The sequence below is a fragment of the Phyllostomus discolor genome, chromosome 6 (genome assembly GCF_004126475.2).
Source record: "Phyllostomus discolor isolate MPI-MPIP mPhyDis1 chromosome 6, mPhyDis1.pri.v3, whole genome shotgun sequence".
In the NCBI taxonomy this organism is placed as follows: Eukaryota; Metazoa; Chordata; class Mammalia; order Chiroptera; family Phyllostomidae; genus Phyllostomus; species Phyllostomus discolor.
The window spans coordinates 42,079,372-42,095,158 of NC_040908.2; the positions used below are offsets into that span (position 1 = coordinate 42,079,372).

General features: G+C 36.5%; 1 protein-coding gene across 1 annotated transcript in view; it reads right to left on the bottom strand.

Annotated features, from left to right (window-relative positions):
* Positions 1–15,787, bottom strand: part of LOC114498694 (WD repeat containing planar cell polarity effector) — a 295,440-nt gene that overhangs the window by 149,354 nt on the left and 130,299 nt on the right. The window contains exon 12 of the mRNA XM_028514800.2: positions 2,372–2,435. Within this exon, the coding sequence (XP_028370601.2) occupies positions 2,372–2,435 (64 nt within the window). The remainder of the gene's footprint in view (positions 1–2,371; positions 2,436–15,787) is intronic.

Genomic DNA, 15,787 nt, shown 5'->3' on the forward strand with positions numbered 1-15,787 from the left:
AGGAAAGAATAAACAAATGGGACCTCATTAAAATAAAAAGCTTTTGCACAGCTAAAGAAAACAGTATCAAAATAAAAAGAGAACCAACTGTATGGGAAAACATATTTGCCAATGATACCTCAGACAAGGGTTTAATCTCCAAAATATATAAAGAACTTACATGGCTCTACTCCAAGAAGACAAGGAACCCAATTAAAAAATGGGCAAAGAACTTGAACAGACACTTCTCCAAAGAGGACATACAGATGGACAATAGATATAGGAAAAGAAGCTCAATGTTACTAATCATCAGAGAAATGCAAATTAAAACCACAATGAGATATCATCTCACACCTGTCAGAATGGCTATCATCAAAAAATCAGCAAACAAGTGCTGGCAAGGATGTGGAGAAAGGGGGGACCCTTTTGCACTCTTGGTGGGAATACAGATTGGTGCAGCCACCATAAAAAGCAATATGGAGATACCTTAAAAAATTAAAAATGGATCTGCCTTTTGACTCAGCTATCCTGCTTCTGGGAATATATTTGATAAAACCCAAAACACTAATTCAAAGAAACATAAGCATCCCTATATTCATTGGAGCATTATTTACTATTGCCAGTATATGGAAGCAGCCCAAGTGTCCATTAGCAGATAAATGTATAAAACAAGTATGGGACATTAACACAATATAATACTACTGAGCTGTAAAAAAGAAGACAATTTTACCCTTTGAGAACAGTATGGATGGACCTAGAGAACATTATGCTAAGTGAAATAAGCCTTTCAGAGAAAGACATATGACATATGATTTCACTCATATGTGGAATCTAATGAACAAACTGAACTAACAAGGAAAATAGGGACAGATTCATAAATGGAGAGCAGGATGACAGCTAATGGGGGAAGGGTAGGGTATGGAGGGATTTAGAAAAAAAGAAAAAGGACTCATGGACAAAGACAATAGTGGTGTGATTGCTGAGGGGAGGGGCCTATACTGGGACTAAATGGTAATAAAAAACACAATAAAGATTAAAAATAAATGGTAATAAAATTAGAGGATCACTTTGATGATTATATATTAATCTTCAAAGTAGTAGAAATTACAGAATATCATAAACAGTAAGTTTGCTAGACACTATACATTTAAATATTCAATCTTTCAGTTCTTATCTTGATTAGAGAAAGACTAGGACTATAGATATTAAAAAATAAAGACATGATAAAAACCTACCTTTACTAGGGTGAGTATTGTCAGAGATGAGAAAATGGAGATAAAGAGTAAAATCAATAGGATCAGAAAAATCTAAAAATTATTCTAATTAAATTTCTGACACTGACATCAGCATGCACAGGTTTTGGTGAAAATAATAAAACCTTCCCTCAATATAATAATATGGCTACTCAGTTTGACATAACAAAATACAGATGACAACAGAAAGTTCATACTTTTGCAATAATTAGAAAGATGTTTTTCATGACCAATGAAAGCACAATTTAACTGAATGATGCAAACTTAGAATTGAAATAACAAACTCAGTCTCAAGACAAGTGATCTAATGTCATGAATCCCTATTAACAAAGCTTAAACTACAAAATGTCTTCATTGTGCAGAACATTCAGGTAAAAGAGGTTTCCGTTTTTTTGTTGTTTGCAAGAAGTTTTTGTTTTATTGTTTCTTTGACAACAATGAAATCTCTGTGGAGCAGAAAGCACTGGGAAACTAGGAAAGGAACACCACCTTTTTGTTCATCTGATCTCACTGTGACATTGTGGTGAAAGATCTTATAAAACAAGAACCTATTACAGAACACAAGAATCTATAAGGTCAGTTTTACTGTTTGTAGCTTATAAATAGGAGGACTGAAGTATATGTGAATTTATAGCCTCTTTGGTTTGCTTTACATTGTGGTTACTTTAAAAATACAAGTGAGAATATTCAAATTTGACACTTTGCCCTAAAATCTCTTTAGTCTGCTCAGACAGACGGAGCATATTCAAGATGTTTGGAATATGTTTTGCCCTATATCCTGGCTCTGTAGCTGTATTTCTTCAGAGAATAGATTAGAAAGACATTTAAGCTTATTAGATAGAAAGGTGTCATCCCCTCACATCAAAGTACATAAAGATAAAAGTTCAAGAATTATAAATTCTTAGAAAACATAAAAAACTCCTTTTGGACCTGGCAAGGAAAATGTCAACAAGTCAAAAGAAACTAGATGGCTATTGACCAGTTTCATGAAGGCAAAGCTGCAAGCCAAGATGGAATAATGCTTTCCCACCAAGCAACTAAGGCACAAATGACACTAATCCTTTTTAATGGTCACAGAAGCTGACAACTTACTCAGCCTTAGAACTGAAGGTACAAAATCATCTCTGGGAATGACTCACCATAAACAGGTCTCGAGCGCCAATGTCAACAGCTAACAAAAATGCCTTTTCAAATCTCTGGTACCTGTAAGGAAGAAATATTATGTATTAGTGCAAACAAAACTATATAAAAGCAGAGAGCTGTTTGTTTAATGCATGTATGTGTTATTGTTTTTGGTCTTCTGATGGCAAAAATATTTTCAAACAGTAGAGTCTTTGTCCACTGGGATCTTTTGTATGTGAAATATTACTGTACTTAGAAGGAGCTGAGGCACAGTGCCCGTGGAGGCCCTTCAGTACCACTTTCCAGGAGAAGCATAGCCCAGAGTAGGTGCTTCTGAATGGATGGGAAGGATAGCTTAGGAAATATGTTTTTCAAAACTTTTTACTTTATTGTGCTTTGTAAGAGAAAAGTATGGGGACCTGGAGACTATAGCAAGATAAAAGTAATTAACATTTTAATTATAATTTTGTGTTTCTTAGTTAAAAGTTGAAAAGTCATATGTTGATTACATAAGTCTCACTTGTGAGTTTTTGAAAAAATTAACCTTAGACTGTTGTAAAATGACAAGTAAATGGTTTCTGAACATTTTTAAGATAATAGTTTTCTACTCTTTTTTTCATTCTCTTTCCCAAAAGTAAAATTTTGAGAATTTTCTTTTTTTTTTATATTTTAATCATTGTTCAAATACAGTTTTCTCCTTTTTAATCCCAATCCTTTCCCCCCTCCCACCCTCCCCACTTCCCTCCCATTACCACCCTCCCCTTAGTTTATGACCATGTGCCCTTTAAGTTTGTTCCTGTGAGCCCTTCCCATTGACCCCTTAAATTCCCTCTCCTCTCCCCTCCCGTCACCATGAGCCTGTCCTCTATTTCAGTGTCTTTGGTTATATTTTGCTTGCTGCTTTGTTTTGTTAGTTAGGTTCCTGTTAAAGGTGAGATCATATGGTATTTATCTTTCACTGCCTGGCTTGTTTCGCTTAGCATAATGTTTTCCAGCTCCATCCATGCTGTTGCAAAGGGTAGGAGCTCCTTCTTTCTTTCTGCTGCATAGAATTCCATTGTGTAAATGTACCATAGTTTTTTGATCCATTCATTTACTGATGGGCATCTTGGTTGCTTCCAGCATCTAGCTATTGTAAATTGTGCTGCTATGAACATTGGGATGCATAGGTTCTTTTGAATTGGTGTTTTAGTATTCTTAGGATAGAGTCCCAGCAGTGGAATTGCTGGGTCAAAAGGCAGATCCATTTTTATTTTCCTGAGGAAGTTCCATACTGCTTTCCATAGTGGTTGTACCAGTCTGCAGTCCCACCAGCAGTGCACTAGGGTCCCCTTTTCTCCACAACCTCTCCAACACTTGTTGTTTGTTGCTTTGTTTATGATGGCCATTCTGACTGGTGTGAAGTGGTATCTCATTGTGGTTTTAATTTGCATCTCTCTGATAGCTAGCGATATTGAACATCGTTTCATGTGTCTTTGGGTTTTCTGTATGTCCTCCTTGGAGAAGTGTCTGTTCAAGTCCTTTGCCCACTTTTTAATTGGATTCCTTGTCTTCTTAGAGTGCAGTTGTGTAAGTTCTTTATATATTTTGGAGATTAAACCCTTGTCTGAGGTATCATTGGCAAATATGTTTTCCCATACAGTTGGTTCTCTTTTAATTTTGTTTTCTTTAGCTGTGCAGAAGCCTTTAATTTTGATGAGGTCCCATTTGTTTATTCTTTCCTTTATGTCCCTTGCTCTAGGGGACATGTCAGTAAAAAAGTTTCTGCGTGAAATATCTGAGATTTTCCTACCTACGTTCTCCTCTGAGAATTTTCTTTGTGTAAGTTTAATTTTAGGCTGAGAGAGATGAGAACAAACTACAGTTTAAATTAGTTACCTTTATAGAAAGTTTAAGATCTTGAGAGAAAAGTATGTCATGAACTTACACAGTTAATTGTTAAACAACTGGAGGTTAGGAACGCCAAACCCTACAGAGTCAAAAATCTTCCTATAATAACTACAGTTGGCCCTTGGAATCCATGGGAGGACTGGTTCCAGGACCCCTTGCAGATACCAAAATCTACAGATTCTCATGTCCCTTATCTAAAATGATGTAATACATATAGCCAGCCATCCACATCTGCAGATTCCCAACCATGGACAGAAAATACTATTTTCAATCAGCACTTTGTTAAATCTTGGGATGTGACATCTGTGGAGAACCCACTGCACTTCTTGAAAAAAAAATCTGCATGTAAGTGGACCCCTGTGGTTCAAAGCCGTTTTGTTTAAGGTTCAACTTTGCACAGGGTTTTGGAAGGAAAGGTCATCTTTACTTTGTCTGAATGCTGAGATTTACATAGGCATAACTGTCAGTTTTTCTGATGCTAGAAATAAGCAAGTAAATTACCAAGTTATTCTCTGTTCTCTATTTTATGAAATGTGGTGGAACAAAATATCAGATTTCAAATAAAACATATCAGAAAAATGGAATATTAATTAATAGATTACATAAATTTTATTAGTAAAACAGCTAAAACAATTAAAATTCAAACAAACAAGGCTTATTCTTATAACATATGAGGTAGTATGTCTAGAACCTGAGCCACTTCACAGTTTCCATGTTACGCTTGATGACTGTTATCTCCTCCTTGGCCCTTCTTACTAGTATTTCCAGTATTTACCTGAATCCCTTTCTATTACAGAAGATCAGAGGACAACTGTGTTTATTTTTGTTCCTGGAAGTCCCTGGTTCCTTGTATATTCAGTGGGTGGAAGTGGGATCTAATGAATTAGAAGATAGAGAATCAGTAAGTTCTACTACTTTCCCACACATTCATTGCCATTTTGCATTTGTTTACATTCCAGTGAAAATTTTCTGGCAATAGTAATCATCCATCTTCTTCTGATGATCAAACTTAAAGATAAGTTGTTATCCTCTGTGCCCTTTGGCCACATCTGACCCTATAGACTCCTCCTTGAAACCAGCTCTTTCCTTCATTTGGAAGTGCTATTCTTTGTTTTCTCATTTCTTAGATTTCATCTTCTTAGTCCCATTTCCTAGTTCATTTTTCTCTGCCTACTCCAAAAAGTTGACATACTATGGTCCTCTTTTATTTATATTAACTCAATCCAGTCTCCCATCAACCTTACCCACTTCCATTGATAATTACATCAATGACTTATAAATCTCAAGGATCCATCTCCTGAACTACACACTCTTGTTTCCAGGTACCTCAAATTAAACATAACTAACACATTCATTGATACATAAATTTGGCAACCATATATATGATAAATTGAAATTTGAGAATGAAATTAAGAGGGACAAGTTAGGATATACTCTTCTTTCTAGGTGAGCAGTGATGATGAACATGATAACATAAAAGACTGGCATTGGTATCTGGCAACATGGTCAACCAGAAATACCAAAGGGAGATCTCAACTAGACTCCTACAAGATATATGTTAAAGTATATCACGGGACGTTGAAAACAAAGAAAGAGTTCTCCACATGATAAACAAATCAACAAACAAGTGTTGGAGAGGATGTGGAGAAAAAGGAATCCTACTGCGCTGTTGGTGGGAATGCAGACTAGTATAGCCACTGTGGAAAACAGTGTAGAATTTCCTCAGAAAACTAAAAATAGAACTGCCTTTTGACCCAGCAATTCCCTGCTAGGATTATATCCCAAGAACCCTGAAACACCAATCCAAAAGAACCTATGCACCCCAATGTTCATAGCAGCACAATTTACAATAGCCAAATGCTGGAAGCAACCTAGGTGCCCATTAGTAAATGAGTGGATCAAGAAACTATGGTACATTTATATAATGGAATTCTATGCAGCAGAGAGAAAGAAGGAGCTCCTACCCTTTTCAGCAGCATGGATGGAAATGGAGGGCATTATGCTAAGTGAAATAAGCCAGGAGGTGAGGGACAAATACAATACGATCTCGCCTTTAACTGGAACATGATCAACAAAAGAAAAAGCAAGCAAAATATTACCAGAGACACAGAAATTAAGAACAATTTGACAGTAACCAGAGGGGAGGTAGGAGGGACTAATGAGGGGAAGGATTTTCAGGAACTACTATGAGGGACACATGGACAAAATTAGGGGGGAGGATGGAAGCAAGATGGGAAGTTAGGTTTGGCTGGGGTAGGGGGGAGTGGATAGGGGAAAATGCAGGCAACTGTAAGTTGAACAACAATAAAATAATTATTTTAAAAAAGAGAAATCTCCAAAGATACCATACTATCAGTCAAAAAATAACCAAACAAAATCCCTTAATTGACACCTGAGTGAGGATCCCTGAATGGAGAACAAACGGATGAGGGGCAGGGAAGGCAGAAGTACTCCAAGGAAATTGGACCTTGAACAACCTTCAAGGTAAAGGTGCTAAGCCTGACACTTCTGATTAAGCCAGGGGCAAAAATGTTCCCAGGTTATTAGTGCCGCTACCTTTGGCAGAAACAATGAAAAAAATCAAGTCTAGACTCAAGTACTATTGATAGAAGCCCCTAGGATTACTGTAAATTAAAATAAAACAATATAAGTTCACAAAGATCACCAAATACACAAGGAAATAAGCTACTATAACGGAAAATTAGACAATAAACAGTTTTATATCTCCATGGATTTCAGATCATTGAATTATTAAAGTTAGAATATAAAATAACTCATTATAAGATATTGATACTGAAAATAAATATACAACAAGATATAATAAAAAATTACCAGGTAGACTTTTCAAAGAATAAAATAAAACTTTTAGAAATGAAGATTTTAATTATTGGAGTTACATAACTTGGCACATTTGAGAGAATTAGTAAACTAAAAGATGCATAAATAAGGAGTTACACATAATATTGCACAGAGACAGGAGATAAGAAATATAAAGAGGGTAAGCAAGATAGAGAAAATGAAAAGGTTTAACATGTTTAATCAGCAAATTAATGGCTGAGATAATATGAATCCATAAACATAAGAGGAACAATGCATATCAAACAAGATAAATTGAAAAAAATATATAATTATGCACATTTGTAATGGAAATGCAGAATTCCAAAAATGAAGATCTTAAAAAAACTGCCAGAGAGAAGACAGATCACTTATAAAGAAACTTCAAATAGACTGACACCAGACCCCTTAATGTCAACAATGCGAGGTAGAAAACAGTAGGAAAATATCTTTTAATTATGAAGACAAAATAAGCATCAATATTATATGATATAACACTGGACTTCTCATTCAACAATGAAAGCAAAATAAAGACCCTTTCAGATACACAAAAACCAAGCACATTCAACAAATCTTTAATAAAGGGACTAATAGGGGACATATCTCAGGAAAATGGAAAGTCTGAGAAGCAATGGCTTTTTTAAAAAAAGGATTTTGGTAGGATCAAGAGTAGGAAGTGGGGATGGCTAAGGTGGGGGGTAGTTGTGAGGGGAAAATGGAGACAACTGCACTTGAACAACAATAAAAAATGTGGAAAAAAAAAGGATTTGGTTAATATACAGGTGGATAAATAGGCATACACACAGATGTTTTTATATATTTTAAGATCAGATAATATTAATTAGCAATATCACATAAATCTGAAGGGATTTAAAATACTATGGTCCTTGCTTTTTTGTACTGTTGAAGATATTAACATTTGAATTTGATAACTATAGATAGCAAATTTCAATGATAAATGGTTTTTAGGATACGAATGTACAACAATTAGCTTTTCCATCACTAAGTTGACGGTCATATGGAATGTTTCACAGTTGGTCTTAGTATGAATAAAGCTGCTATGAATATTCATATACAAGTTGTTATACAGATGTGTTTTCATTTCTCTTGGGAAAAAACAAACATAATATTAGAGTTGCTGGGTCATATGGTAAGGATATGTTTAATGTATAAGGAACTACCCAATGACATTCTAAAGTGATTACAACATTTTATATGCCCACTAGCAATAATAGGAAATTTCCAGTATATCCACATCCTCCAATATTTGGTATTCTCAGTCTTTTTTATTTTATCCTTCTAGTGGGTATATAGTAGTTTCTGATTATGAGTATAACTTATATTTCTCTGAGGACTAATGATGCTGAGCATCATGACTGTTTTATCCCCATATGAGTTTCTAGTGGTTATAGCACCATTGTTTAAAAAATTCGTTCTACATGGAATTACCTTGACAATTTAGTAAAAAACAGTTGTAGTAAGTTTTGATATCAGGACGTATAAGTCTCCCACCTTTGTTCATTTTCAAGACTGTTTAGGATATTAGGGGTCCTTTACAACTTTATATGTATTTACAGACTGGCTTTTCCTATTTTTGCAAAAAAAGTTGGAATTTTGGCAGAAGTTGCATCAAACCTGTAGACTTCGTTGGATAGAACTGCCATCTTTTTTTTAAGTATTTTTTATTGATTATGCCATTAGTTTTCCCAATTTTTCCCTTTTTATCCCCTTTCCACCCTGCCCCCACAAACCTCCAGCATTCCCCCCTATAGTTCATGTCCATGGGTTGTACATATAAGTTCTTTGAGTCCTCTGTTTCCTATACCATTTTTTTATCTTTCTCCATCTATTTTATGCCTACTAATTATGCTTCTTCTTCCTTGAACCTTTCCCCCCCATTCCTACCTTCCCCCTCCCCAATGAACTCCCTCTGTGTGATGTCCATTTCTCTGATTCTGTTCCCGTTCTGGTTGTTTGCTTAGTTTTTGTTTTCATTGTTTTCTTTTCTTTTAGGTTCATTTTTTTAATAGTTGTGAGTTTGTTGTCATTTTATTGTTCATATTTTTTATCTTATTTTTCTTAGATAAGTCCCTTTAACATTTCATATAATAAGGGCTTGGTGATGATGAACTCCTTTAACTTGACCTTATTTGAGAAGCACTTTGTCTGCCCTTCCATTCTAAATGAAAGCTTTGCTGGATAGATCAATCTCGGATATAGGTCCTTGCCTTTCATGACTTCAAATACTTCTTCCCAGCCCCTTCTTGCCTGTAACATTTCTATTGAGAAATCAGCTGATAGCCTCATGGGAACTCCTTTACAGGTAACTGTCTCCTTTTCTCTTGCTGCTTTTAGGATTTTCTCTGTCTTTAATCTTGGGTAACTTAATGATGATGTGCCTTGGTGTGTTCCTCTTTGGGTCCAACTTCTTTGGGACTCTCTGGGCTTCCCGGACTTCCTAGAAGTCTATTTCCTTCTCCAGATTGGGGAAGTTTTCCTTCATTATTTGTTCAAATAAGTTTTCAATTTCTTGCTGTTGTTCTCCTTCTGGCATCCCTATAATTCAGATATTGGAATGTTTCAGGTTGTCCCAGAGAATCCTTAGCCTCTCTCCCTTTTTTTTTGATTCTTGTTTCCTCATTCTGATCTAGTTGGATGTTTATTTCTTCCTTTTCCAAATTGTTACTTTGAATCCTGGTTTCCTTCTGTTCACTGTTGATTCCCTGAATATTTTTATTTTGTTTTGGGTATCTTTCATTTCACTGAAAGATGAAAAGAACACCCATTTCATTGGGTGTTCTTTCATTTTTTGAGTAAGCTCAGTCAGTTCTGTAAGCATTTTGATTACCAGGGCTTTAAATTCTCCATCAGATAGGATGGAAATCTTCTCATTGCTTAGTTCTGAGGTTATGCTGTGTTCTTTCATTTGGGTCATTTCTTTGTCTTGGTGCACCTGATAAGTTGTAAGGGGCAGGACAACCCTCTTTGCTGTACTGCCTGTGGGGGGGGGGGGCAGAGAGGGAAGCATGCAGCTTGCCTGCTTATCTTTAGCACACTTTCCAACAGATTCTCATGTCAGACTGGAAGTATCTCCCACCATGGAAACCCCAGCTTTAGCCCATAGTCAACTCTTGAGTCTCAATCTTCCCCTTAAGTCAGCCCCTCCCCTCAGCCGCCTGGCCAAGGTTTTTCTGAGTTGGCCCACACGGTCCACCTTACTGATCTGGCTTTTCTGGTTGATTCTTTTTCTCTAATTCCTTGGTTGTTGGAGTTCCATGCAGTTTGATTTTCTGGTGCTTTTGGCTGTTTACTGATTTTAGATTAGTTGTTGTCCTCTTTTTGGTTGTGTGAGGAAGCCAAGGGTTTCTACCTACACCTCCATCTTGGCCAGAACTCCTCAGAGCTGCCATCTTAATAGTAAGTCTTCCAATCCATGAACATGTGATATCTTTAAATCATTTAAGTCTTCTTTAATTTATTTTAGCAATATTTTTTACCTTTCAGTGTATGTCTCTCACTATCTTGGTTAAATTTATTTGTAGGTATTTTATTCTTTTGGATGCTACTGTGAGTAGAATAGTTTTCTTCATTTCCTGTTTCGATTGTTAACTGCTGGTGTACAGAAATGCAACATTTTTTGGTTGTTGTATGTAGAACTTGTATCCTGCAAGCTTGTTGAATTAATTTAATAGGTTAATAGTTTTCATGTGGATTCTTTGAGATTTTTTAAAATATAGAATTGTTTGCAAATAGAGATAATTTCATTTCTTCTTTTCCAATTTAGATACCTTTTATTTCTTTTACTTGCCTAAACGCTCTGGCTACAACTTCTAGTACAATACTAAATAGCAGTAGTAAAGGTTGACATCCTTGTGTTGTTCTTGATCATAGAAAGCAAGCTTTCAGACTTTAACCACTGAATATGATGTTAGTTGTGGGATTTTCATAAATGGCCCTTATTATGTTGAAGAAATTTCCCTCTATTCATAGTAGCTCAGTTTTTCTAAAATGAACGGGTTTTGAATTTGGTCAAATACTTTTCTGTACCAATTGGGATGTTTTCCCCTCCTTCTATTAATGTGGTATATTACATAAATAGGTTTTCTTATGTTAAAACCGTGTTTGCATTCCTGGGATAAATCCCACCTGGTCATGGTATATAATTCTTTTACTATGTGTTGGATTTGGTTGTGGAGAACTTTTGCATCCATATTCATTAGGGATATTGGTCTGTAGTTTCTTGTTGTGGTGTCTTTGGCCTCAAAGAATAAGTTAGGGAGTTCTCCCTCCTTTTGTATATCTTAGAAAAGTTTTAAAAAGATTGATGTTAATCTTTGTCTAAATGTTTCATATACTGCATCAGTGAAGCCATCTGGTCCTAGATATATCTTTGTTTGGAGGTTTTGAATATGATTTAATCTCTTTACTTGTTATAGATCCATTTCAGATTGTTGTTTATTGAGTTTGTTTTGGTAGTTTGCATGTTTGAAGGAATTCGGCTATTCCATCTTTGTCATCTAATTTGCTGGCATGCAAATATTTGTGGTCTTGTCTTATAATCCCTTTTACTTCTGCAAGGTTGGTGCCTCCTCTTTTATTTTGTCTGTCTAAAGTTTGTCAGTTTTGGTGATCTTTTCCAAAGACATTTTTTAAATTTCATTTCCTCTGTCTTTAAAAATTCTTACTGTGTTTCTCTCTGCTTTAATTTCTATTTCCACCTTTCTGCTAGCTTTGAGTTTAATTGCCCTCCCCTCTTTTTCTGGATCTTTATGTTACAAAGTTAGGTTACTCATTTGATATCTTCCACTTTTTTAACATAAACATTTACAGGCATAATTTTCTTTCTTAACTACTTTTGTGCATCTCATAAGTTTTGGTATATTGTGTTTTTGTGTTCATGTGTCTCAAATGTGACAGTGTGATTTCTTCTTGGACCATTGGCTGTTTAGGACTATGTTATTTAATTTCTATATACTTGTGAGTTTTCCAGTTTTTCGTTATTGATTTTTAGCTTTATTTTATTGTGACAGGAAAGTATACTTTGCATAATTTCAATCTTTTTAAATTTATTAAGATTTTTAAAATGTCCTATCAGTGGTCTATCCTGATAAACCACTTTAGAAGAATGTGTATTCTGATGTTATGAGTAGAGTGGTCTGTATACCTTTGTTAGATCTAATTTGAGCAAACTATTCACTTTAAATGTCATCTCAACACCTTCTGATCTTCATGGTTTCTAATGAGAAATCAGCTGCTAATCTTACTGAGGCTCTCTTCTATAAGACAAGTTGCTTTTTGCTTGCTGCTTTCAAGATTCTTTCTTTGGTTTTAGACATTTTGATTGTAATGTGTTTTGATGTGGAGCTCTTGGAGTTGATTCCAGTTGAATTTCATCATGTTTCTTGGATGTATACATTCATGCCTTTAGTCAAGATTTCCTTCTCTATGACTCCCAGGTCTCTCAGATTTTTTCCCATTCTTTTTTCTTTCTGCTCCTCCAAATTCAAAATTTAAATTGTTCTACTTTAACCTTTGCTGATTCTTTCTTGTGCCTGCTCAGGTTCATAGTTAAGCCCATCTGGTGAATTTCAGCTATTATACTTCTCATTTTTATCTGGGAATTTTTATCTTCGAATTTTCTATCTGGTTACATTTTATAATTTCTTTCTCTTTTTTGATAAGTAAGCCATCATTTAATAATTTGAATAAAACATCATTCTTCTGGTTTCCTTTAATTAATTGTCTATGATTTCCTTTACCTCTTTGAGCTTATTTAAGACAGTTGATTTAAAGTCTTTGTCTAGTAAGACCAATGGGCTTCTCCAGGGATGTGTCAATTTATTTATTTTTTACCCTTAAATGGGCCATATTTTCCTGCTTCTTTGGATGGATACTGTTTAGATTTTTGTTGAAAACTAGACATGTTGAATATCATGATATGATAACTCTCGTAATCAGATATTTCCTCCAGCCCTGAACACCCCGCAAGGTTTTTCTCTTAAGGAAAGTCACCAATTTGGTTAGTTATATTCCCTTTACTCCCTGTTATGTGTGACCACTGACATCTCTATTTCATTATCTCAGCAATCAGCCAGATATAATATATATATATTTAAATAATAATAATATAATATAATTAATATAACATATATATTTAAATCCTGACAATTTAAAAAAAAAAATCCTGAAGCAACAAATCACTCTCCCAGTCTTTATAGACTTGCTGTTAACTAGGGCACTCCTTCACTGCTACCTACCTATGAGTCTGTCTTGGCCTTCCCTTTGTGCTTGTGCAGAGCCCAAAGTTCCTCTAGAGGTGTTAAGCCTGGAATTCTCTCAGGTATTTTCTGAACATTTGTTCAACTCCAAGCATGTGTGTAACATCCCTGATTCCCTGGTTTATGAGGTAGCCCTTTAAGAACTTCATTTCCCAAATATCTTCTCCTCAGCTTTCTCTTTCCCAGGTCTTTTGGTCTGTCTGCTGCTTTCCCCATTCCCCATCTCCTTCTTGAGACAGTTATGCATATACTATGTTCTTTAATGATTTGACACTTACAAATGCATTTCCCAGAGAAGCTGTTCCAATCTGAGGAAGGCAAAACAAAAGACAGGTTTCTGCACTGGTCACTCTGGAAACTACAAGACTGGCCAAAATGCAAAACCACAGTTTTTGATAAGAAGGTATGTTATAGTCCTCTGGCACCAGTAGCTAACACCGGGAATGCTGAACATTGTTCCCATGGCCACTGTCATACTATGTAATGGGGATGGCAAACAGATAAAAATGAGGCAATGCTTTCTTACCAAAATTTAGTAGCCTGTTTTATTCAGCTGTCCTCTGACTGTTATAAGCTTTAAAAATTATATTCTACAGTTCAAAAAAGTTAATTTTGTCAGTTTTGTTTGTTTAATGATTGCTTGAGTGTAGGTACTAGTTTTGGAGCTTCCTACTCTGATGTTTTCAAACCTCTCTCCCACTTCTAGTTACAGACCCTAGTGTGGCACTAGGAGATCTGAGATATATATATATGTATCAGATATAAGGTTTTATTTACCTTTTAAAGAGAGAGGAAGGGAGGGAGAAAGAGAGGTAGAGAAACATCCATGTGCAAGAGACACATTGATCGGTTGCCTCTCACATGCCCCCAATTGGCGACCTGTCCCACAACCCAGGCACATGCCCTGACTGGTAAACACACCAGCAACCTTTTGGTTCACAGGGTGGTGCTCAACCCACTGAGCCACACCAACCACAGCCTGCATTTTGAATGCCCCAGCTGCTGTATTTTGAAACATATCATTCACTGTGTTTTCATGTTAAGGCTATACTTTTCACAAGCTTCTCATAGGAAATGACTGAGAGCAGTAGATTTGCTAGGGCAGTCTTGTTTCTGGGTTACATGGGATTCTTAAGTTGGGCAACATTGGTTTGAAGCCTCTTGACAGTCTTATTGAACTTTCCTTAGAACTGCTCTGTGGTGTGTTGGGAGTTGGGGATGGAGGTAGTTGTGGAAGGGTGATGCTTACTAAGTAGACAGAGAATAGGCTGATTACTACTAAGTTGTATTTATTCCCTGAGAAAGCATTATGAGACACTGAGTACTCTTTGTAAACATTTAATAGTGAGTGTGACAGCCAGAGAGCCACTTTGGTAGCTTCCAGAGGTCTTTACCTTCTGCATTTGAAGGGCAAACACAACTGACAGGTGGGAGACATAAGTCACAGAGCTCAAGAGATGTTTGGATGTACCCCCAAGGCAGGTCTGCTTTGCTAAAGTCAAGATCCTGCTTAAGAACATCTGGGATACTGCTATCCAGGATGGTTACATCTGGATGGATGTCCTTGAAGATGTTGACAGAGCAGGTCCCCTGAATTTGAGCTCAGCACAGTGCTTGATCAAGTCCACTGTGCTAGAGGATTCTGTAGAGACCTCTCCCACAATGCAACAGATACTCCTTCCCCTCAGGTAATGCCCCCACTTCTCTCCTGGTTCCAGGCTGATAACTAGGGTTAAATCTCAGCACAAACCAAATAGAAACATGCTGACCTGATAAGCTAGGAGACCACACACTTAAAAGAGTAGCAAGAATTAGCCAACACGTGCTAGCAGAAACAGCACAAATAAAATTGCAAGAATCCATTAATATGGAGGGCACCTTTTCAAGATGCAGAATTTAGCATCCTATCAAGGACCCCATGGAATGGGTCCATCACTGATGGAATGGCTCTTAGAGGCCTAAAAAAGAAATGGCCAATATTTAATGAAGTATAAATGCCCAAGTGCCATGGCAAACAGTGCAATAAATAAAGTGGATCATGAATGAGGAAGAAGATAAGTATTGTTTGCCACCATGTGAACTGCAGTGACAATGGATGCAGTTTATCTCACTAACCTCCCTTTTTGTCTCCAAACAGTGTCCATGGAACACTGTTTGGCTCCTTAGAGAGGTGGTGTGTGTGGAAAGTACAACAGTGACTCAATGTTGCAGTAGGAGTGCCCTGAGAGACTTTTTAAAAGGGGAGCTGAGGCGTGCTGGGCAGGGACCCTGTGTGCAGCTGCTCTTCCAACAAAGGGAAAGAAGTGTGGGTGCGTCTTTCTCCCACTGAGTGTAGCTGGGCAGAGATCAGAAACGTGCATAGCAAAGGGATTTCTTGGCTCCAGCCCAGTGCAGTTGGCAGGCTGGAGGCTGTGCAGAGTGGAGAGTTTA